Raw genomic sequence first — 26,025 nt, 5'->3', positions numbered from 1 at the left:
CTGAGCAGGAGCAGAGACAGGAAGCAGGGTGGATCAACTTACAGTAAGTATGATTGGAGGGAATACAGTCTGTGTAACCGGCCCTCTGGTGTGCTGTATCATAGCATTATTCACCAGCTTACTAAAGTATAGGCTATTGATCCAATAACAACCATGAGAAGCACTGAAAGGAAAAGCAGATCAGAGGATGTTCAACGTCAGACAGAACATTCAACAGATCGTTAGATTAAGCATTAATTCCCATGCTCCATGTTTTCTTAAGTCTTTTAGTCTGAGAACATAGGAAGTTTACAATCAAAACTCAAAACTCAATTCAACTTACTATAGGCCTACAGTACATATTTACATGCTCCTTATTTCCATATGAAATTTGTAGGATGTAATGTGAGCAATTATAAAGAGAGTCACTGATCCATCACATTTCATATCATAACATTGGTGTTATGAAATGCAGCCAATGTCCAAAAACCAAACAGAAACCAAATGAAATCTGAGCGTGAACATCCTGCCCATCCATATCACCTAGTTGTGAGACGCTGCTTCAAAAGACAAATGGAGGGGGAAAATCAATGCACCTAAAATCTCTTCCTGTTTGGGCATGAAACCTATAGCAACACTACAGCAATGCTATAGCAACACTGGTAACTCTATAGCAACACACCATCAACGTTACACCAACATTACAGCCATCAGACCGGCTGTGAGGGAGTCTAAAACACGATGATGGGAGCTGTTAGGGATCAGTGCTGCCGTTGCTCCCTGGACAAGAGGACCCGAGAGTGACTTCTCTCTCTTCACTCTATGCAATCTCTTACATCATCTTAGTCTTCATCTCTCTACCTTCCTATCTCTCTACCTTCTTCCTTAGCGGACCCTGCCTGCACCCCACTCTCTAGCTGTAGTCCTGCAGAACTCTGCTCCCTTCATGTGGCAGACCACTCGCCCGTTCTCTGCCAGCTTCACTATTATACCGACAATGGAAATATATTCTAATTTTAAAGTGTTTTCCGCTCAACCTATTGTTGTCCCAATCCTGTATAGCCAAGCACGAGTTCAATGGCATAAACATACTCATAGCTCTGATAGTCAACTCCATCAACCCCTTGGGGAAGAATCGAATGGACCTGGAACTCAAGGTTAGCATGCCTCCCCACACACACACACACACTTTTCCTTATATTGTCTCATAGCTCATTGTCATACTCCTCGCTACCGTTTGAAATTCTTTCCCCCACAAAGAGGTCAGGCAGCAAAACAACTTAACAGCTGCATGTGAGAGCAATTGGTCAGATTTGTGATTTTTAGACAAATAGCAGAATGAGCGCATAAACAAAGCATTCCTCCAGTGGCTGACCCTTTGCCGGCAGGTTCACTTTGGAAGTGGCGCATGTGATTCGCTAACATTGTTAGATAGGTTCACGGCATAGGGTTTGTTTTTGTCAGGAGGACTGTGTGATGACCAGCGGTTATATGGTAGGGCACCAAGCACACACACCCCTATCGTTGCACGCACACACATTCTGAATGTTCTGATTTTAAAGTTCAGCTCCAATTAAAGGCACAGTAAACTGCATCTAAATGATGTTGAGAATGATGAGAGCTCCCTTTATTCATAGATGGAAGCCTGGGTCCTTATTCAAGCATCTTATAGTAGGAGTGCTGATTTGGGATCAGTTTTAACCTTTAGATCTTAATGAATGAGATTACATGGCCAAGGGAGACCTGATCCTAGTTCAGCACCCCAACTTTGAATACGGTCCCTGCAGAACTCAAGCCACTTATCCATCCATTCACATGTACAACTTCTCCTCCATAGATTTGAGAATACTTGGAATTGAAAGTGTGTTCAGGTGGCCTGAGAGGCAATTGAGAGGCATCTCTACAGCATGGTTTCTTGAAGTCTGGGTCGGGACCCAAAGTTGGCCCTAGGTTTGTGAGAGGTGGGTCGCGGGTTATGAGAAAACATCTATAATCATGCAATATTTCATAATTTGGAAGACCATTTGGGTCATGGGAGAACAGTCAATTTCTCATTAGGGTCTCGAGCTTAACAGTTTAAGAACACCTGCTCTACAGGAGACCCCCTGTGCCTGCAGGAGTCCCGGGCGAGACAGGTAAACATGTGCTGGTCCATCACCATGGAGACCACAGACCTCAAGTCAGAGAATGATAGAGAATTGAGGGGAAAACCCCAGCCAAAAGAAACACACACACTAGAAAAACAGACACAAAAGCAAATGTCCAAAAAGCACACACACTTAAACACCCATCTCTGAAGCCCCTTAAAAGGGTGACATTTTCTCCTCACAAAGACAGAACACTTAGTGTCAGACTAAGTGTCAGGGAGAGTCTAGGTTAGGGCAAGTCAGGGGTTAAGGCCTGTCTGGTATCAGTGACTGAGCCAACGCTGCCCTGGCTGGCTGCATGTGAATGAGCGGATGAGTGGAGGGATGAGGCTAAGCTATTTTACACTGCGTGACGCATTGTGCTTGTGCCTGTGTGTGTACAACGCCTTGCAAAAGTATTTAGACCCCTTCGATTTCTTCACATTTTTTTGTGTTAAAGTGGGACACAACATTTCTTTTTTTTGTCAACAATCTAAACACAATACTCTGTCAAAGTGGAAGAAAAATGCAAAAATTAAAATATAGTAATATAGTTTGCATAAGTGTTCAGCTCCCTGAGTCAATACGTGTTAGAAACATCTTTGGCATTGATTACAGCTGTGAGTCTTTCTGGGCATGTCTCTAAGAGCTTTGCACACCTGGATTGTGCAACATGTACCCATTACTCTTTTCAAAATTCTTCAAGCTCTGTCAAGATGTTGGCGATCATGGCTAGACAGCAATTTTCAAGACTTGCCATAGATTTTCAAGCAGAATGAAGTAAAAACTGTACCTTGGACACTCAGGAACATTCAGCCTTCTAGGTAAGCAAAAACAGTGTAGATTTAGCTTTGTGTTGTAGGTTTTTGTCCTGCTGAGAGGTGAATTCCTCTCCCAGTCTCTGGTGTAAATCAGACTAAAGCAGGTTTTCCTCTAGGATTTTGCCAGTGCTTAGCTACATCTCGTTTATTTTTATCCTGAAAGACTCACCAGTATTTGCCGATGTCAAGCATACCCATACCATGATGCAGCCACAACAATGCTTTAAAATGAGGCAGTTACTCAGTGATGTGTTATGTTGGATTTGCCTCAAACACAATGCTTTGCATTTAGGGCAAGAAGTGTATTCCTTTCCTGTGTTTTTTTTATTGTATTACTTTAGTGCCTTGCTGCATGTTTTGGAATATTAGTATTTTTCTTTTCACTGTCATTTAGGCCATTATTGTGGATTCACTGCAATGTGTTTGGTCCATCCTCAGTTCTCTCCCATCACAGCCAATGAACTCTGTAGCTTTTTAAAATTACCAATGGCCTCATGGTAACATCCCTGAGCAGTTTCATTCCTGTCCTGTAGCTCAGTTCAGAAGGATGACTGTATCTTTGATGTGTCTGGGTGGTTTAATACATAATCCACTTGATTTCAGTGCTGCTTTTGACCTTGTTGATCATAATATACTGTTGATGAAATTGTTTTTTATGCATTTCATAACACCTCACTAAGACGGTTATTGGTGTTTTTAAATCACTGATGAAGGATTTTGAGACTGATTCCCTGACCTGTCAATGTTTTTAATTTGCTATTTTATTATTTTGTTATACTCTTGTGAATTCTATGGTTTTTACTAGATTACTACGCTCTTGAAAAAGAGATTTCAAATCTCAATGAGGCCTTCCTGGTTGAATAAAGGTTAAATAAATACAATTCAAATAAACAGTTCTGCTTTCTGTTGACAAGATAGTTTAAATTCATAAATGATGCCTATGCGGAACCTCAATCTGTATGCTGTGGTGTCCCATAAGGCAGTTGCCTAGGACCTCTTATGTACTTGCTGTATTCAAATGACCTCCCTCGGGTGCTCTCCAATCCTATGGCAACCATGTTTAGCTGATGATACCACGGACTATGTAACAATCAATTCTGTAGGGCAGCTAAAAGAGGCTCTTTAAGCTGACATGATAAGTACTTCAAATTGTATCACCCAAAACAAATGAGTGCTAAATACAAAGAAAACCAAGGCAATGCTGATATGTACGAAGAGGAGAAGGAAGAAACTACCCTCCTTACAGCGAACAGTTGGCGGAACACCCATAGAAGAGGTTTCAGAGACTAGGCTGTTAGGTGTGCTGCTAGACAACAGTATCTCTTCGTGATTACACATTTCACAGCTCTGCAACAAAATCACCAGCACCTCCTATATGCTCAGAAGGATTGCAAAATATATGCCAGAGCAAATTTTTTACAGATCACACAAGCTCTCATCCATAGTCAAATGAACTACTGCTCTGTCGTCTGGAGTAATGCAAGTGTTGGTGACCTAAAGAGAATGCAGATAGCACAAAATAAGGCAGCGGTAATCATTCCGCAATGTGGTTACGAGAGGTCTTCCATAGAATTACATAATGCACTCGAATGGCTGACTCAAGGAAATTCTAAAAATAATATACTAATCCTTTTTCATAAAATTCACCACTCTGAAAGACCAAACGCTATCCATGATAAACTGGATATGGTCAAAGACAAACACTCTCGTAACACACAGAGCAGAACCAAGCCCACCTATAGATCACCAAAACCAAATTAGATTGTAGCTTCAGGGCAGTAAAGTCCTGGAACTTCTTGACAGAAACTCGCCAAATAGTTGTTTTAAGAAGGGGGGGGGGGGGGTATATGCTGGGGAGTGTAACTCGTAATATGTATACTGTAGGTAATAGGAATGTGGCTTTTGTTTGTATTTTTGTGCTTTTACTTTTTCTTTTGTTAGTCTTCTAATTTCTGTATGTTTTTTACATTTCTTAAGGACTCTTGGAAGACTAGCCCTGAGGCTAAAAGAGTTCCTAATCAAACTAAAATCAGAGATATTTTTGTATTTTATAATATAAATTACCAGTCAAAAGTTTGGACACACCTACTCATTCAAGGGGTTTTCTTTATATTTACTATTTTCTACATTGAAGAACAATAGTGAAGACATCAAACTATGGAATCATTTAGTAACCCAAAAAAGTGTTTAACAAATTGACTGACCTTCATGTCTTAAAATTATGGACTGTCGTTTCTCTTTGTTTATTTCAGCTGTTCGTTCTTGCCATAATATGGACTAGGTCTTTTACCAAATAGGGCTATATTCTGTATACCACCCCTACATTGTCACAACACAAGAATTGGCTCAAACACATTAAGGAGGAAAGAAATATCACAAATTACATGTTTGGGTTACTACATGATTCCATGTGTGTTATTTCATAGTTTGACGTCTTCATTCTACAATGTAGAAAATAGTAAAAAGAAAGTAAAACCCTTGAATGAGTAGGCGTGTCCAAACGTTTGACCAGTACTGTGTGTATGTGTGTCTGTGTCTGTGTGTATGTGTGTCTGTGTCTGTGTGTGTGTATGTATATACATATACAGTTGAAGTCGGAAGTTTACATACACTTAGGTTGGAGTCATTAAAACTTGTTTTTCAACCACTCCACAAATTTCTTGTTAATAAACTATAGTTTTGGCAAGTCGGTTAGGACATCTACTTTGTGCATGACACAAGTCATTTTTCCAACAATTGTTTACAGACAGATTATTTCACTTACAATTCACTGTATCACAATTCCAGTGGGTCAAAAGTTTACTGTGTCTTGAAACAGCTTGGAATATACCAGAAAATGATGTCATGGCTTTAGAAGCTTCTGATAGGCTAATTGACATAATTTGAGTAAATTGGAGTTGTACCTGTGGATGTATTTCAAGGCCTACCTTCAAACTCAGTGCCTCTGCTTGACATCATGAAAATCAAAATAAATCAGCCAAGACTTCAGAAAAAAAATGTAGACCTCCACAAGTCTGGTTCATCCTTGGGAGCAATTTCCAAACGCCTGAAGGTACCACATTCATCTGTACAAACAATAGTACGCAAGTATAAACACCATGGGACCACGGAGCCATCATACCGCTCAGGAAGGAGACGTGTTCTGTATCCTAGAGATGAATGTACTTGAGCGAAAAGTGCAATTCAATCCCAGAACAACAGCAAAGGACCTTGTGAAGATGCTGTAGGAAACAGGTACAAAAGTATCTATATCCACAGTAAAACGAGTCCTACATCGACATAACCTGAAAGGCCACTCAGCAAGGAAGAAGCCACTACTCCAAAACCGACATAAAAAAGCCAGACTACGGTTTGCAACTGGACATGGGGACAAAGATCGTACTTTTTGGAGGAATGCCCCACGGTCTGAAGAAACAAAAATAGAAGTGTTTGGCCATAATGACCATTGATATGTTTTGAGGAAAAAGGGGGAAGCTTGCAAGCTGAAGAACACCATCCCAATCGTGAAGCACAGGGGTGGCCGCATCATGTTGTGGGGGTGCTTTGCTGCAGGAGGGACTGATGCACTTCACAAAATAGATGGCATCATGAGGTAGGAAAATTATTTGGATATATTGAAGAAACATCTCAAGACATCAGTCAGGAAGTTAAAGCTTGGTCGCAAATGGGTCTTCCAAATGGACAATGACCCCAAGCATACTTCCATAGTTGTGGAAAAATGGCTTAAGGACAACAAAGTCAAAATATTGGAGTGGCCATCACAAAGCCCTGACCCCATCCTATAGAAAATGTGTGGGCAGAACTGAAAAAGCGTGTGCGAGCAAGGAAGCATACAAACCTGACTCAGTTACACCAGCTCTGTCAGGAGGAATGGGAAAAAATTCACCCAATTTACTGGAAGCTCGTAGAAGGCTACCTGAAACGTTTGACACAAGTTTAAATTGTTTAAGGCAATGCTACCAAATACTAATTGAGTGTATGTAAACTTCTGACCCACTGGGAATGTGATGAAAGAAATAAAAGCTGAAATAAATCACTCTCTACTATTATTCTGACATTTCACATTCTTAAAATAAAGTGGTGATCCTAACTGACCTAAGATAGGGGAATTTTTACTAGGATTAAATGTCAGGAATTGTGAAAAACTGAGTTTAAATGTATTTGGCTAAGGTGTATGTAAACTTCTGACTTCAACTGAACATATTACCTCAATTATTTTATACTTCAGTTTATTTAAGTAAATCCTTTACACTTTTTCTGAAAACTGCATTGTTGTTTAAGTAAGCATTTCACTGTACGGTCTACACCTGTTGTATTCGGCGCATGTGACAAATAACATTTGATCCTATTTGATTTGCTGTTAGTGGACTATCATTTGTTTTTCAACGGGACAATGACCCAACACCTCCAGGCTGTGTAAAGGCTATTTGACCAAGAAGGAGAGCAATCGAGCTGGGCATCAGATGACCTGGCCTCCATAATCACCCGAACTCAACCCAATTGAGATGGTTTGGGATGAGTTGTGGACCGCAGAGTGAAGGAAAAGCAGCCAACAAGTGCTCAGCATATGCGGGAACTCCTTCAAGACTGTTTAAAAAGCCTTTGAGGTGAAACTGTTTGAGAGAATGCCAAGAGTGTGCAAAGCTTTCATCAAGGCAAAGGGTGGCTACTTTGAAGAATATAAAATAAATTGATATGTTTAACACTTTTTTGGTTACTACATGATTCCATATGTGTTATTTCATAGTTTTGATGTCTTCACTATTATTCTACAATGTAGAAGTTTGTAGTTATGCACGCTCAAGTTCAGTTTTTTTGTCTTATTTCTTGTTTGTTTCACAAGAAAAAATATTTTGCATCTTCAAAGTGGTAGGCATGTTGTGTAAATCAAATGATACAACCCCCCCCAAAAAAATCTATTTTAATTCCAGGTTGTAAGGCAAAAAAAATGCCAGGGGGGAATACTTTCGCAAGCCACTATATGTATACATACAGTACACACACACTTTGTTTTTTTTGCATATACTATTAAACTGAAACATGTTCTTGTATTTGTTTGTAACTGTCTATTTTTAATAAACCGTGATCGACTAATATGTATTAAGTATGTATTAAGACTAGGGGTGCTACTTTTGGGTGATCTTTAGTGATTATTTTTTGTCTGCTGATAATTGCTTCAGGGTTGTTGAGTCTAAGAAGCATATAGAGTCAACTGTTGTTTATTTATGATTTATATACATTTTCATAGAAGCATTTCAAACGGTCATTAATTGCATTGGTGTTTCTATTTACAGCATTTTATCTTTATCTTTTAAAATTATAACTGGTTTAGCGTGTATTCGTTTTGTGAAAGCTGCAAGGTATTTACCAGGTTAATTTGCCATTATGTAGTATGCTTTATTTGAGTTTAACTTGTAGTTGTTGGCTTTCGTCAAAAAGGATTCTTTTTAATCCAGTAAATTGTTGAGTGCATTTTTTAAATATTTTTTTTTGTCAATTCATGAATAGCTTTTCTTACCTTGAGAAACAAAGGAATAGTCATTTGTAGTTGGGAATAGTAATTTCCAGGTGTCCTTTAAATTATTTGTAGAGATTAAGATTTTTCAGCCTCTTTGGAACCTCCCTAAAATGTGCCTTTTTTATTACTACGTCTGTCAATCTTATCAAAAGTATGATTTACTGCTAAATGTCACCTGCTAAAATAATAGTTCCTGTCTGGATCTGATCTCGAATAGTTTGAATTTATCTAAAAACATCAGATTTACACCTGGTGGGATAATCAATTAAATCAATGTGTATTTGTCCCCATGTAAGGTACAATTCAACATTAGAACACTGCCTTCTTGGTCCATGTGCTGGGATATAAAGGGAAAAGGGTGTATTCTTATTTATCAGGATCCCCGCTGACGTTACTACAGTATTTTATTTTACCTTTATTTAACCAGGTAAGCTAGTTGAGAACAAGTTCTCATTTACAACTTCGGCGACCTGGTCAAGATAAAGCAAAGCAGTGCGACACAAACAACAACACAGAGTTACACATGGAATAAACAAGCGTACAGTCAATAACACAATAGAAAAAAAGAAAGACTATTTACAGTGTGTGCAAATGGCGTGAGGTGGTAAGGCAATAAATAGACCATAGTAGCGAAGTAATTACAGTTTAGCAAATTAACACTGGAGTGATAAATGAGCAGATGATGATGTGCAAGTAGAAATACTGATGTGCAAAAGAGCAGAAAAGTAAATAAAATAATATGGGGATGAGGTAGGTAGATTGGGTGGGCTATTTACAGATGGGCTATGTACAGCTGCAGTGATCGGTAAGCTGCTTCAGATAGCTGATGTTTAAAGTTTGTGAGGGAAATATAAGTCTCCAGCTTCAGCGATTTTTGTAATTCGTTCCAGTCACTGGCAGCAGAGAACTGTAAGGAAAGGCGGCCAGAGGTGTTGGCTTTGGGGATGACCAGTGAGATATACCTGCTGGAGCGCATGCCACGGGTGGGTGTTGTTATCGTGACCAGTGAGCTGAGATAAGACAGAGCTTTACCTAGCATAGACTTATAGATGACCTGGAGCCAGTGGGTCTGGCGACGAATATGTAGCGAGGGCCAGCCGACTAGAGCATAGAGGTCGCAGTGGTGGGTGGTATAAGGGGCTTTGGTAACAAAACGGATGGCACTGTGATAGACTGCATCCAGTTTGCTGAGTAGAGTATTGGAAGCTATTTTGTAAATGACGTCGCCGAAGTCGAGGATCGGTAGGATAGTCAGTTTACTCATGTAAGTTTGGCAGCGTTGTTGCGAAATAGAAAGCCGATTCTAGATTTGATTTTGGATGGGAGATGTTTAATATGAGTCTGGAAGGAGAGTTTACAGTCTAGCCAGACACCTAGGTATTTGTAATTGTCCACATATTCTAGGTCAGAATCGTCCAGAGTAGTGATGCTAGTCGGGCGGGCGGGTAGCGAACGGTTGAAGAGCATGCATTTGGTTTTACTAGCGTTTAAGAGCAGTTGGAGGCCACGGAAGGAGAGTTGTATGGCATTGAAGCTCGTTTGGAGGAGAGTTAAGAGTGTCCAAAGAAGAGCCAGATGTATACAGAATGGTGTCGTCTGCGTAGAGGTGGATCAGGGAATCACCAGCAGCAAGAGTGACATCGTTGATATATACAGAGAAAAGAGTCGGCCCGAGAATTGAACCCTGTGGCACCCCCATAGAGACTGCCAGAGGTCCGGACAACAGGCCCTCCGATTTGACACACTGAACTCTATCTGAGAAGTAGTTGGTGAACCAGGCGAGGCAGTCATTTGAGAAACCAAAGCTATTGAGTCTGCCAAACAGAATATGGTGATTGACAGAGTCGAAAGCCTTGGCCAGGTCGATGAAGACAGCTGCACAGTACTGTCTTTTATCGATGGCGGTTATGATATCGTTTAGGACCTTGAGCGTGGCTGAGGTGCACCCGTGACCAGCTCGGAAACCGGATTGCACAGCGGAGAAGGTACGGTGGGATTCGAAATGGTCAGTGATCTGTTCTCCATGGACTTAAGTGTCCCAAAACTTTTTGGAGTTAGAGCTACAGGATGCAAATTTCTGTTTGAAAAAGCTTGCCTTTGCTTTCCTGACTGACTGCGTGTATTGGTTTCTGACTTCCCTGAACAGTTGCATATCTCGAGGACTATTCAATGCTACTGCAGTCCGCCACAGGATGTTTTTGTGCTGGTCAAGGGCAGCCAGGTCGGTGGCAGCACAGACCTCTCCAACCCAGCACCTCTTTAAATATAAAATTTCTCCTTCTAAAAAAAATAACTCTTGCAAAGAAAACCACACCTGCTGACAATCGCTTGAAGTGTTCAAGAACCATATGTTCCTCTCCCCATCAAGTGATGAGTTGGAATTTTTTGGTCTTTACTTGTATAAAATCAAATTTAGCCTTATCTGTTCCGTCTATCATTGAAGAACAAAATAAAACATTTTTAGCAGACATGACCTATGAGGGGGCGGTGAGCATTCCACAGAATGGGATGATCATAGTATAAATATATAGTTATTGTATACATTACATATATAGAGCATATCAGAACGTAAGCTGAGCAGACATTTAAAAAAAAGTCTTTGTATGCCTTTTTAGGGGGTTTAAGCTCCAACCCGTCTCATAATGTACCAAAAAAATTGGATTATGTCATTGTACATATATTGGAGAAAGACTGCCACTTAAGTACTGCGGTCAGTATGTATTACCTTATAAATTAAAGTATAGTGGCTGGTGGGGGTCTACTTGGGGAGAGTGGGTCCACAGAGAGACTGAAATTGAATGAGTGGAGGCCCCACGCACACCTTAGCCTGTTGAGGACAGAGGGCGCTGTTTTCACTTTGGGGGAAAATCGTGCCCAATTTAAACGGCCTCGTACTCAATTCTTGCTCGTACAATATGCATATTATTATTACTATTGGATAGAAAACACTCTCTAGTTTCTAAAACCGTTTGAATTATATCTGTGAGTAAAACAGAACTCATTTTTGCAGCAATCTTCCTGATCAGGAAGTGGAAAATCTGAAAACGATGCTCTGTTCTAGGGCCTGCCTATAAATGGGCTTGATACGTATTAGTATACATGCACATCATACACCTTCCACTAGATGTCAATAGGCAGTGAGAGAAGAAATGGAGTGTTTATCTTGGTCTGAGGTGGAATAATGGCATGACGTGTCACCCATTTCCTGTTTTCTGGAAAGCGCGAGAAGGAGCCTGGGATTGCCTTCTGGAAAGCTGTCGTTATAGACCACTAATATCTCCGGCTTTGATTTTATTTGATAAATGTGACAATATCATCGTAAAGTATGTTTTTTCAATATAGTTTTATTAGATTATTTAAATTTTTTCGGGACGTTAGGCGTGTTGCGTTGTGTGCCTTTGTTCAGGAAGGAGAGCTTCGCGCTACTTTGCTAGCTTTCCGTGCTAATTGACTGGAGAAGAGGACGTTCTAAAACCAAACAACGATTGTTCACGACAAAGGACCCCTTGTACAACATTCTGATGGAAGATCATCAAAAGTAGGACCCATTTTATGATGCTATTTCATATATCTGTCGAACATGTGTACTATTAGGTAGCGCCCAGATTTTGGGCACGCTCTCGCTATAACATAAGCTGGATGTCGTAATGAAGTTATTTTTTGAATTCTAACACGGCGATTGCATTAAGAACTAGTGTATCTATCATTTCCTATACAACATGTATTTTTTAGTCATGTTTATGAATAGTTATTTGGTCAGAATAGGTGAGTTTTAGAAAAATATCCGCACATTCTGGGAAAAAGATGCTACATTAGCACAATGTATAACCACTGATTTCAGCTCTAAATATGCACATTTTCAAACAAAACATAAGTGTATGTATAACCTGATGTTATAGGACTGTCATCTGATGAAGGTTTATGAAGGTTAGTGAAAATTAATATCTTTTGCTGGTTTATTCGCTATCGCTAACGTGCCTATTGCTATCGCTAACGTGCCTTGATGAATGAATGCGGTAGTGTGGTAGGCTATTGTAGTAAGCTAATATAATGCTATATTGTGTTTTCGCTGTAAAACACTAAAAAAATCGGAAATATTGTCTGGATTCACAAGATGTTTGTCTTTAATTTGCTGTACACCATCGATTTTTCAGAAATGTTTTATGACGAGTATTTAGGTATTTCACGTTGGTCTCTATAATTACTCTGGCTGCGTCTGTGCTATTTTTGACGGTAGCTGTGATGGTAGCTGCAATGTAAAACTGATTTATACCTCAAATATGCAAATTTTTCGAACAAAACATAGATTTATTGTGTAACATGTTATAGGACTGTCATCTGATGAAGTTGTTTCTTGGTTAGATCTTGGTTAGTTATGTTGGTTTTGTGCATGCTACCTGTGCTGTGAAAAATGTCTGTCCTTTTTTGTATTTGGTGGGCGGCTAACATAAATATACGTGGTGTTTTCGCTGTAAAACATTTTAAAAATCGGACATGTTGGCTGGATTCACAAGATGTGTATCTTTCATTTGCTGTATTGGACTTGTTAATGTGTGAAAGTTAAATATTTCTAAAAAATATTTTTTTGAATTCAGCGCTCTGCCTTTTCAGTGGAATGTGGGAGGAGTTCCGCTAGCGGAACCCCGGAGCCAGACAGGTTAGAGAAGTGTCTGATGCCCTCCCAGTAACCCCATCCCAAACCCCTGGATGAAGCCTCTCTCTCCATGTCCCTCCTTCCCTCTCTTCCAAAGCAAATCCATCCCTCTCCACCACCCCGACCCAGCCCCCCCCCCTTTTACCCCACCCAAGCCAACATTATACCAACCTCCCATCTTTGCTCACTCAAACTTGTCCCACCCTCCCTCCCATATCTATCAAAGCCAAGCTTATCACCACCTCCCATCCTTGCCCTCTCTTACCCACCCAGGCCAAATTTATCCCAACCTCTCACAGCTTCTTGACACACTGCCCGCTTAACCCGGAAGCCAGCCGCACCAATGTGTCGTAGGAAACTCCATGCACCCACACAAAATGTGAAGAAATCCAAAGAGTCTGAATACTTTTGCAAGGCACTGTATGTGTGTGTGTGCGACTAGCTGACTGGTGAAGTTGTTTGGTAATCCGTCAAGCTGCTTTGTCTAGGGCGGCTGGTGTGAAACTTGGCAAGAGTTACAGAGAGAGAAAGGAGAGAGAGAGAGAGTGCCGCTTTTTCCTTTGTAACAAACACGGGAGCCATGTTTACGCATACACAGGACACACATGCACACATGTGAATGCTCACAGAAACACATGGCAAAATGAAATAATTCACTCCTTACGTGTCCTGGTTGAGATAACCTAAAAGCAGTCTTCTCACGTTTATTGCCAATGACCAGATTGCACAGCAGACAGGTGTTTTACCTGATTAGATACTGTGACTTTTCGAACTACATCTAAAGAGCAACTCATTAGGTTTTCATAAAGACACTGGTACTATCATATAGTTATGTTTCTGCACTGCAGTACACAAATCTTCGAAATCCCAATTGTCAGTTTCACCTGCCTACAAAACAAAATTGATTGACTGGCTCTAAATTATTTTATTATAAATGCAATGGTTTAACTACAGAGCATTGTCATCGCGCCTACTCATCCCTGTACACAAAACTCATCCCAAACTCATACCTGCCCCATGCGGTGCCTTCCTCAGACCAGACACATGGAACAGGTAGAGCTCTAAACATGAACTCTGTCCTTATTCATAACCCAAACACATTACACTACACTCTAGAGGGCCAAACAAGATAAATCCTTCTCAGCCTACTGCAGATCCATCAGTCAGTTCACTGTCTGCCCCTGCCACGACCCAGAGTGCGACAAAGAGAGCGACAGAGAGAGAGACAGACAGGCAGAGTGATAGAAAGAGAGAGGGAATGAGAAAGAGGCTCACACTTGCTCTAGTGAGAGAGAGAAAGAGGAGGGAACGTGATGGTCCGCGTGACGCTGGCTCAGACACTGCAGGCGGTTACGTAAGTGCACCCCCTGCCCCGTCTCCTCATGGACTGAGCAGACGCCGCTCTCCTCCAATCCCTCGCCCCGCAGCCGCGGCCTGCTTTTTTCCCTCCGCTCACATGGCTCTTCACATGCTACCTTCCTTGCTCTCTCTCTCCCTCTCTCTCTTCCACTCACTCGAGCGCTCGTTCTCCCTCTCCTCCTCTTCCCACTCACTGCGCCCCAGGGATCCACCAACCTCTGCTGTCGCTTTTCTCTTTCTCTCTTTTTCTTGCCCTTTCTTTTTCTTGCACGCTCCTGTGGAGTGAGACAGCAGCGCCACACTCAGGGCAACGGGGATATTAAAATCAAATGTTAGTCACATGCGCCGAATACAACAGGTGTAGTAGACCTTACTGTGAAATGCTTACTTACGAGCACCAAACAACAATGCAGTTTAAAAAAAATAAGAATACGAAGTAAAACGAAGTATCACACACACAATGCCACAAATACACACTCGGAACACACACACACAGACATTCTTAGTCTTTTTAAACATACCAATATGTTTTCCACTTGTAAATGTCACAGTGCTTTTGAATGCATCATTTACTCTGTGAATGATATCATATCAGAGTACAAGCTCTGGCTTAGTCACCTGTGTATTTGAGTATGATTATGAATAACATTTAGCAACATGACATGATCTCAATACAATTACCAGTGCTATTCTCCAAAAGGCAATGGCATATCAAGACAGCACTACTTTTACTGTGTGTAAACTATTCAAAGTCTCATCTCCTGATCATCCTCTACTACAACTAGCAGCAGACAGGCTTCACTTTACCCTCCAGAGGTGACCACCAACCCAGTAATAACTTTCTCCCAACACGCTCTCCCTACTTCACGGGCCCATGTTGGAGAGAGTGAGCGAGAGAGAGAGGAGCACTCCCACTCACTGCAGTATTGATTTGTTTGTTCAGAGTTTTCCCACCTCCATCCCTCCTCCCTCCCTCCCTTAATCCATCACTTTCTCCCTCACAGTGTGAGCTTGTCCTCGAGTGCCTGCCTTATATAACAGCATGGAGAGGCCCACAGAATACTGATGAGAAGTCTGGGCTCAGGACCCACACACGCAGAGACAGAGAGACAGAGACAGAGGAGGCTAGAGCACTGTGGGCTCCTGCAAGACCTGATCGGGGTGCAGCCCACCCGCTCCATCATGGCAGTGCAATATGAACCAACCAAGCATGCTTCATCTTAAAGAGGAATTAAAAAAAAAAAATGTTCTGGTTAAAAATCAGCCTCTGTGGCATCAATAGTAGTCTTAAACAGAAATTTGTGGCAAAATTGACTATAAATTGTAAATACTTCAGCAAAATTGAATGCTGAGCCTCAAATAGCCGTCTGTCCCTTTTAATAGCCGAGGGAAATGACACACATTTCAGCAAATAAACGCCTGTTTCAAATAAACGCCAGGTCTAAATAAATTGTTTACAAGGTTTAATGTTTGATTTGTTATATTAAATAATTCAGTAATGACTTGAAAAAATTATGGCAATCATCCATTTTTAACAGCCAGTAAGAAACTGCTAGCCATCGGCTGTTAACAGCTGAAATTTGCTAGCTAACTGGCAAGCACAAAAACAGTCAGCAACTTCAGGAGTACAGACCCCCAGAAAATTGACAGATCACCCTCTAGTGGTAAAAGTAAGAATTGTTGAAAATGCACAGTCAAAAAGGAGAATAATTATTGTCACAGAAACTTAAAAGAAAGAAAGAGGCATACTAAGAAAAAATAAACGTGACAGTGTGTAAATGATAACATTTGCGCAGGATATGAAGAAATGTATTAAAATGCGGTAAGTGAATGCTGGAATTAAACAATTAACTATGCAAATGAGAAAAAGCTGTTTGCATTAATGAAATAGACACCTGGTTTAAATATAAGCCTGTCTCTAATAAGCACCTGTTGAGTTAAGCAATAAATGCCTGGGCTTTTAATTGTTTTACCGTAGGATAACTTTGGTCATACAAATGGCAGTATCTTCCAAAATGTAGTTTTGTGAGATTTAGGAAATTAACGATGTTCCTAAATCCTTGGATATTTGAGTTATGTTTTTTTTTTATTATATAGAGTACCAGTCAAAAGTTGAGTCGCCTACTCATTCAAGGTTTTTTTGTTTTTTTTGTTTGTATTTTCTACATTGTAAAATAATAGAAGACACCAAAACTATGAAATAACATATTGACTCATGTCGTAACAAAAAAAACAAAAAAAACTGTTAAACAAATCAAAATATATTTTATATTTTGCAATAAAACGCAAATAAATTACTTAAAAATCATACAACGTGATTTTCTGTACCTCTACATGCTTTGTAAGTAGGAAAACCTGCAACATCGGCAGTGTATCCAATACTTGTTCTCCCCACTGTATATAGCTAGATGATAGATAGATGATAGATAGATGGATACACACACACACACTAGATTTAACTTTTTTTGTGGGCAAGTACAAAAGGGCAAGTACAAATGGCAAGTCTAAATGTGCAATGAATGCAAATTGAAAGTGCAAGGAGGCATGCAACTGAAATGCAGGGATAGCAGCAATGAGGTTACCGAGGTAGGCATGTACAACTGAATAATGTCCTTAATCAGACTTTGCAAAGCAATGTCAGAGTCCAGTAGTACAGTGAAGAGTGCAAAGAGAGTAATGCAACAAGGTCCCTGAGAGGCAGTACTAAGCGGTGGGCGGGTGGATATGGCTAGTGCCGTTTTAGAGTTCAGCTACTCTAACTCAGGTTAGAGTAGCTGGAAATAAACTGTTCTTGAGCCTGCTAGTGCAGGAACGTAGAGACCTACCTGATGGTAGGAGGGCAAACAGTTTGTGGCATGGTTGTGAAAGGTCCCTGATGATGCCGCGTCCTACGTAGACACCGCTTTCGCTGGAGGTCTGCGGTGGCAGGGAGCTGGGAACCAGTGATGTGCTGGGCAGTTTTCACCACCCATTGCAGGGCTTTCCGATCGGCCACGGAGCATCCGCTAACCACACTGTGGCGCAGTTAGTCAGAATGCTCTCGACCGTGCAGCGGTAAAAGTTCACCAGGATCTTGGGAGACAGGTGGGCCTTCTTCAGCCTCCTCAAAAAGTACAGGCGCTGCAGCACCTTTTTGACCAGGGTTGAGGTGTTGAGGGTCCAGGAGAGGTCCTCGGAGATGTAGACACCCAGGAATTTGAAGCTGGGCACACGCTCCACCTCAGTGCCATCAATGAGAACTGGGGCGTGGCTGCAGCTTTTAGACTTACTGTAATCCACAATGAGCTCCTTGGTTGTCTTTGCATTGAGGGCCAGGTTGTTGTCAGCGCACCATGCAGCCAGTTGCTTGACCTAGGCTGACTCGTCATTGTCACTGATCATGCCTACCACTGTGGTGTCGCCTGCGAACTTGACGATGGTTTTGGAACCGTGTACAGGAACGCAGTCGTAGGTGAAGAGGGAGTACAGGAGGGGGCTCAGCACGTAGCCCTGTGGCACACCAGTGTTCAGGTTCAGGGTTGAGTAGGTGAAGTTGTCTAACCTGACAGACTGTGGTCTGTTGGTTAGGAAGTCCAAAGTCCGGTTACAGAGAGAGGGGCTGATCCCTAGGTCATGGAGTTTGGTGACCAGTCTAGAGGGAATGACCGTATTGAATGCTGAGCTAAAGTCTATGAACAGCATTCTCACATAGGTGTTGGGTTTGTCCAGATGGGTCAAGGCAGAGTGTAAAGCTGTGGAGATGGCGTCCTCTGTAGACCTGTTTGGTCGGTAGGCAAACTGGTGGGGATCCAGTGTTGGAGGGAGGCAGGACTTAAGGTAGGCCAAAACCAGTCTTTTGAAGCACTTCATGATCGTGGGGGTGAGTGCAACAGGTCGGAAGTCATTCAGGCTTGATGCGGTCGACAGCTTCGGCACTGGCACAATGGTTGCGGTCTTAAAGCATGTACGAACAACAGCCTGGGCCAGTGACAGGTTGAAAATTTCAGTGAAGACTTCGTCCAGCTGCCCAGCACATGCACTGAGCACACGACCGGGGACGCCATCAGGACCAGCATCCTTGCATGCATTCACCCTGCTCAGTGCAGACAGCACATCTGCGATGGATAGTCTGAAGGGGAGGTTGTCTGGGGGGAGCTCAGCTTTGATGGCTGGATGTTTGTTGTCCCTGTCGAAGCGAGCATAGAACCTGTTTAACTCGTCAGCGATGGAGACGTCGCTGGCTGTGGGGGTAGGTTTTTTTGGCCGGTAGTCTGTGATGGCTTGGATGCCCTGCCACATGCGTCGGAGTTGTTGTTGAAGTGCTCCTCAATCTGCAGTTTGTGGTCATGTTTAGCCATCTTGATGTCCTTTTTCAGGTTGGCCCTGGATGAGCTGTAGGCTTCCGCATCGCCGGATCTGAAAGCAGCATTGCGTGCCTTTAGCAGTAGTCGGACCTCTCTGTTCATCCAAGGCTTCTGGTTTGGGAAGGTCTATATTAGTTTATGGGTGGTGACATTGTTGATGCAGATGTTGATGTAATCCAGAACGGAAGAAGCATATGTTTCAATATCCGTATGGGAGTCAAGGGTGGCCTGAGTGACAAACAATCTCCAGTCCGTGAGTTGAAACTGGTGCTGTAGTAATGAGTCTGACCCCTCTGGCCACACTTTGACTGTCCTCACTGATGGTTTCACACGTTTAATGAGGGGTAAATACTTGGGGAGTAGGAACAGTGAAAGGTGATCAGACTGTCCCATGTGGGGGAGGGGAATGGCTTTGTAAGCCTCCGGAATGTTTGTATACACGTGGTCTGGTGTATTGTCTCTCCTCTAGTGGGGCAGGAGACATTTTGGTGGAATTTGGGAAAAACTGTTTTCAGATTTGAGTGGTTAAAATCCCCTGCAACAATAAGAGCACCATCAGGATGTGAAGTTTGCTGTTTGCTAATAGCAACCTGCAGTTCTTTCATTGTTAGTTTAGCATTAGCATCCGTAGGTATATAGGCTGATGTAACAACAGTGGATGTAAGGTCCCGAGGCAAGTAGAAAGGCCTGCACCTAATCATCAGGTACTCCAGATTGGTTGAGCAGTACACCATGCTTTGTTTACATACTTGCACAGACCACCTCCTCTGGAGAGAGGAGTCCTCCGCAGTACAATGGGCACTGAAGACGTCGCGCCCCGATAGCCCAATATCGTTGTCGGGTATGCTGTTGTTTAGCCACGTTTCCGTGAAAATCATGACGCTGCAATCCATAATCCTTTTTTTGTGAGATGATTCTTAGTTGTATTTCGTCCATTTTGTTCGCCGGTGACCGGACGTTAGCGAGGAAAAGGCTGTGACATAACATCCACCAGTCCTATTTATGATATAATTTACAAAAGATAGCTTTTTTTTTATGATTTTTTAAATCATTTAGTATATTTGAGTTTAACCACAATATTTGTTGTATTATTTGTTCTGTATTTTCTGGTGGATTAAATTTAAATTGCAACCAACTTTCTATGACTTGTTTTAAAAACAGCGATATTTGGGAGATGATTTCCTTTTCAAATAACTGAAAGTGAGAGGTTGTAATCTGAATAAAGGGAAAAAGGCCTTTCTTGAACATGGGGTGAGACATTCTTACTAATTTGCTAGAGAACCAGTTCGGGCTTAGGTACAACTTTTGTATGACTGACGCCTTTAGTGAGAGGTCTAATGCTTTAATATGTAATCATTTCTGCCCTCCAAATTCATATTCATTATGTAAATAGGCCCATTTAATTTTGTCTGGCTTGCCATTCCAAATAAAATAATATTTTTTGCTTATATAATAAAAAACAAAACAGGTCGCTACGTGTAAGCAAGAGCATAAGCAAATAGGTAAACTGAGTTGGGTTTTGATTTCAGTCATGTCCACACACATGGAATAGTAAGGCCTAGGGAGAATTGTCATTAAATAATGAAAGGCTAAACGGAGAAACAGCTGTGCGCTCTATCCAATCATAGCAACAGAATCAACTTGCAGCAGGAATCAACCCACAGCCCGCCCATTTCTTCACAGAAGTACCCAATTTAGTCATTATCATGCAGCATCTCGGGACTTGGGATCGAGAAATAGCTAGCCTGCAATACATCAATGCCAAGTTGAATGAATGAGACTTGTTCTTTATGCCTTGAGCAAGGCATTTAACCCTACTTTTGCGCCAGGGGCGCCATACTACTATGGCTGACCCTGTTAAACAATATTTCCTGCACCTATCTGGTGTATGTGACAAAAATATTGTGACAATTAAATTAACAGCTTGTTTTTTTCAACTTTTGTGAGCTAACGTTAGCATTAGGACTGGCACGGTAATTGTATAAAACGTGTAACTGACGATTATGGATGAACCAAAGAATTCATAACCAAATCATTTTTTGTTCTTGAACTTCCTTTTCAAGTCGACAAACTTTATCCAAAAGCAGTAAAGTGAAAGTAAGCCTGGTTCACATCTAACAGACAATATAACAGACACTAAAAACTAGACAGTTTTAGATTTGTGGTGTGGAAGAAACAGCTCACTGAAGACAGCTGCAGCCGACATGCAGTTCAGTCCCTTTCCGTGGTAACATGGACTCTTTACAAAGTGATGAAACCTTGTTGCTCCTTGTTTCAGCAAGGTTTTGTAGCAAATTAGTATCATTAGATACATGCACCCAAAAATAGGGCATACTGAGACAGTGTGTTATTCAAATTATTATAATGTTGATCGTGGTCATTTGACTGACAAACAACCGTCATTCAAAACCGTCACAGCCTTAGTTAGCATCACAATCACAAGGGTCATTCCTTTAGCCAAAGTACGGTGGCTATTTGGGATATTTCAACTACGGTGAGTGAAGAGGAACACAAAATGGTAGGCTATAGCGAACATAACACACCCATTGAACGAACCAACTCTCGTTTGCCTCAGTCATGGCTTCTAGCAGTTCTTTAATGAGGCAGAAAAAAAGACGAAATAAGTGAGTTCAGCCCTCCTTCAATTTGCTTTCACCTGTAACTGAAGCCAAATTAGATTTTTTTATTTCACCTTTATTTAACTAGGTAGGCCAGTATCTCCCTCTCTAACAACTGCGACCTGGCCAAGACAAAGCAAAGCAGTGCGACAAAATCAAACACAGAGTTACACATAAACAAAGGTACAGTCAATAACACATAGAAAAAATCTATGTACAGTGTGTGCAAATGTAGAAGAGTAGGGAGGTAGGCAATAAATAGGCCATAGAGGCGAAATATTTACAATTTAGCATTAACACTGGAGTGATGGATGTGCAGATGATGATGTGCAAGTAGAGATACTGGGGTGAAAAAGAGCAAGAGGGTAAGTAATAATATGGGGGTGAGGTAGTTGGGTGTGCTATGTACAGATTGGCTATGTACAGGTACAGTGATCGGTAAGCTGCTCTGACAGCTGATGCTTAAAGTTAGTGAGGGAGATATAAGACTCCAGCTTCAGTGATTTTTGCAATTCGTTCCAGTCATTGGCAGCAGAGAACTGTAAGGAAAGGCGACCAAAGTAAGTGTTGGCTTTGGGGATGACCAGTGAAATATACCTGCTGGAGCGCGTGCTACGTGTGGGTGTTGCTATGGTGACCAGTGAGCTGAGATAAGGCAGGGCATTACCTAGCATAGACTTATAGATGACCTGGAGCCAGTGGGTTTAGCGACGAATATGTAGCGAGGGCCAGCCAACGAGAACATACAGGTCGCAGTGGTGGGTAGTATATGGGGCTTTGGTGACAAAACGGATGGCACTACATCCAATTTGCTGAGTAGAGTGTTGGAGGCTATTTTGTAAATGACAACGCTGAAGTCAAGGATCGGTAGGCTAGTCAGTTTTACAAGGGTATGTTTGGCAGCATGAGTGAAGGAAGCTTTGTTGAGAAATAGTAAGCCGATTGTAGATTTAATTTTGGATGGGAGATGCCTAATGTGAGTCTGGAAGGAGAGTTTACAGTCTAACCAGACACCTAGGTATTTGTAGTTGTCTACATATTCTAAGTCAGAACTGTCCAGAGTAGTGATGCTAGTCGGGCGGGAGGGTGTGGGCAGTAATCGGTTGAAGAGCATGCATTTAGTTTTACTAGCATTTAAAAGCAGTTGGAGGCCACGGAAGGAGTGTTGTATGGCATTGAAGCTCGTTTGGAGGTTTGTTAGCACAGTGTTCAAGGAAGGGCCAGATGTATACAGAATGGTGTCATCTGCGTAGAGGTGGATCAGAGAATCACCAGCAGCAAGAGCGACATCATTGATATATACAGAGAAAAGAGTCGGCCCGAGAATTTAACCCTGTGGCACCCCCATAGAGACCGCCAGAGGTCCGGACAACCGGCCCTCCGATTTGACACACTGAACTCTATCAGAGAAGTAGTTGGTGAACCAGGCACCCATGACCAGCTCGGAAACCAGATTGCATAGTGGAGAAGGTACGTGGGATTCGAAATGGTCGGTGATCTGTTTGTTAACTTGACTTTTGAAGAGTTTAGAAAGGCAGGGCAGGATAGATATAGGTCTGTAGCAGTTTGGGTCTAGAGTGTCTCCCCCTTTGAAGACGGGGATGACCGCGGCAGCTTTCCAATCTTTGGGGATCTCAGACGATATGAAAGAGAGGTTGAACAGGCTAGTAATAGGGGTTGCAACAATTTCGGTGAATAATTTTAGAAAGAGGGTCCAGATTGTCTAGCCCAGATCATTTGTAGGGATCCAGATGTTTTAGCTCTTTCAGAACATCAGCTGTCTGGATTTGGGTGAAGGAGAAGCAGGGGGGCTTTGGCAAGTTGCTACAGGGGGTGCTGAGATGTTGGCCGGGGTAGGGGTAGCCAGGTGGAAAGCATGGCCAGTCGTAAACAAATGCTTATTGAAATGATCAATTATCGTAGATTTATTGGTGGTAACAGTGTTTCCTATCCTCAGAGCAGTGGGCAGCTGGGAGGAGGTGCTCTTATTCTCCATGGACTTTACAGTGTTCCAAAACTTTTGGGAATTAGTGCTACAGGATGCAAATTTCTGTTTGAAGAAGCTAGCCTTAGCTTTCCTAACTGACTGAGTATATTGGTTCCTGACTTCCCTGAAAAGTTGCATATTGCGGGGGCTATTCGATGCTAATGCAGAACGCACAGGATGTTTTTGTGCTGGTCAAGGGCAGTCAAGTCTGGGGTGAACCAATGGCTATATCTGTTCTTAGTTCTACATTTTTTGAATGGGGCATGCTAGTGTGGTTGATGACAACCAACAGTACAGATTATTTTGTATCGTAGCCTTGGGTATTGATACAGTATCATATTGATGTTCTGCACATCCCTATACCAAAAAGACCTTGTATATAAACAAACTCTTGTCTCACCATGTCTGGATCAGTACTCACAGGCTCATCGAAGGCCTCCTTCTTGTCCAGCATTTCTCTAAGTGTCTGCAGGATCTTAATGCACAGTTTTTCCTCTTTGTCCATCAGCTTCTTGGTGTGTTTGATCAGTCTGAATGACAAGGGGAAGGGTACAGGTGGAAGATGAGTATCATGGCTTCAAGTCATCTAAACACACATGTGACCTATGACTGGAGGATTATAATAAATTAGAACATATCTTTTCAGAAACATTTAGGAGAAGTCAGTTAGATAGTCTAAACTAAATCACAAACCAGAACAATGGTAGGTCAAATGCTAACTTTGCACTGGTCTAAATGCTCTGTAAATGCAGCCCATAGATAGTGTATCTGTGATCAGTGTCTGACTGCATCTGTGCCTCTGCAACACTCACTTGGACATGAAGGCTCCACTCTCACAGCGCAGTCTGGCAGCCTCTGGGAACAACAGCTCAGGGCTGTGTAGTACATCCACCAACACAGAGAACTCGGCCTGCACCTTAGGACTGAACTGCTCCTCTAGACACGCCACCACACCCTGGAGCACAACACAGTATAATACTCTCTGCAGTATAGTGTGTGTGTGTGTGTGTGTGTGTGTGTGTGTGTGTGTGTGTGTGTGTGTGTGTGTGTGATCACCTGCAGCTTCTCAATGATGCTCTTGTAGTCGGGCCCTCCTAGGGTCTCCTTTCGGGGCCGGGTGCGTGCTGAGATCCTCCAGTCCTTGGCGGCACGATGCACCACATTGGTGTGGGCCTTCAGAGACAGAGTGTTCACCTGGCTGTCCAGATCCACCGGTATGGCTATGGCACGCGCCTTGGCTGGACAGGAGACGAGGAAGACTTTAAACATGGCCATACTCGTATTCGTAATTGTATACGTAAGTTGATAGTTGGATCAGATGATACTCGTGATGGGAAAAAACTGACGTGTTTTATTATGCCTAAATAGATGTTGGCAAAAAACCTCCCTGCACGTTCTCACTGCAAAAAAGCTGCAGATTAGGAGCAGCGAGCAGAGAAGTGGGTGTGGGTGTGTGTGTCTACAACTTGCAGCCAAGTTTGCTGTCACTCAGTCAGAATGCGCATTAGCGTTTGGTATTCTTTCCCTACCCTTGCCCCACTTGTTAGATATTATGCACATTGATAGTTTGATAGGAAACATCCTCACCATGTGATTTATAGTAACATTCTAAATGAAAACCTGTGAGGAAAAGTGATCGGATGAAGTGGACAGAGAAACACAGCTTCACTCTATCCAATCAGAGCAGCAGGAACAACGTACAGCTTGCCCTTCTCTTTACAGACAGGCAAACTAGCCAGTTGAGCTATTTAGACCACGAACATTACTGACTCAAAGACAGTACAGTATGATTTAGAAACTTTGTGATTGACTGACATGAGAAAGATGCTTGCCAGAACCCAAAAATAACTTTTTTTCCAATCACGGATAATTACAAAAAATACTCAGATCAGAAAATTACCCATATCCGTTACGATACTCTTTTTGTCCAACTACTACACCACTACTTTATAACTAGGAACTGAGGGAGCCTCAAAGTAGGAGTGCTGATACAGGATCAATTTAGCCTTGCAGATCATATTGAATACTCAGACACTTTATGAACACCGGCCCAGATTTCTTCCAGACACAGATATTAATATAAACTGACATGACACCCAATCAACCAACAGAGAACTACTTTCTGCAAATATTGTCTGAATACACAGTGGTTGCAGAATAACAGTTGTGGCAGAATAACAGGGTTTATTGGATGAGACTCAAGACTTGCAATGTCTGCCTGTCATTATAGCAATCACCAACGTTTCCAGTTTACCAACCTTGGTCAAGGCCTGTCAAAGTGCAATTATTGGGCTGTGAGACTCACCCACGTCAGCCAGTGTTTTGATGCAGCCCTCAATGTTGTTCTTCTGGGCCGAGCTGATCCAGGTGCAGTTATAGATCCTGAAGGAAGACTGGAGCAGCTTGATGAAGATGGGCTGGTGGGTCTGACATAGTAGAGAGGAAAGAGAGAGGGATAATAGGAGAAGATAAAACGGACACTTCAATAACACTCAAAATGTTGTGCCAACTAAAAAGTGTCCGTTTTATCTTCTCCTATTATCAGCATTTGCCGGAAGTACCTGAACTGAACCAAATCTGGTCCTCTGTCCTTCCAACATTTGGAAGTGACCTGGGGAAG

At 42.1% G+C, this 26,025-nt stretch overlaps 1 protein-coding gene across 3 annotated transcripts in view; it reads right to left on the bottom strand.

Moving 5' to 3' along the window:
• LOC139583986 (inositol 1,4,5-trisphosphate-gated calcium channel ITPR2-like) overlaps positions 1-26,025 on the bottom strand; it is a 156,218-nt gene that overhangs the window by 75,065 nt on the left and 55,128 nt on the right. For 2 of the 3 annotated variants that reach the window (XM_071415480.1, XM_071415477.1), the window contains exons 34-37: positions 25,711-25,831; positions 24,462-24,643; positions 24,218-24,360; positions 23,806-23,935 (exon numbers count right to left, since the gene is read on the bottom strand). In XM_071415480.1, coding sequence (XP_071271581.1) covers positions 23,806-23,935; positions 24,218-24,360; positions 24,462-24,643; positions 25,711-25,831 — 576 coding nt within the window. The remainder of the gene's footprint in view (positions 1-23,805; positions 23,936-24,217; positions 24,361-24,461; positions 24,644-25,710; positions 25,832-26,025) is intronic. The other variant, XM_071415479.1, reaches the window with a different exon arrangement.

The sequence above is a fragment of the Salvelinus alpinus genome, chromosome 9 (assembly GCF_045679555.1).
Source record: "Salvelinus alpinus chromosome 9, SLU_Salpinus.1, whole genome shotgun sequence".
Lineage (NCBI taxonomy): Eukaryota > Metazoa > Chordata > Actinopteri > Salmoniformes > Salmonidae > Salvelinus > Salvelinus alpinus.
This window is presented reverse-complemented; position numbering and strand designations above follow the sequence as displayed.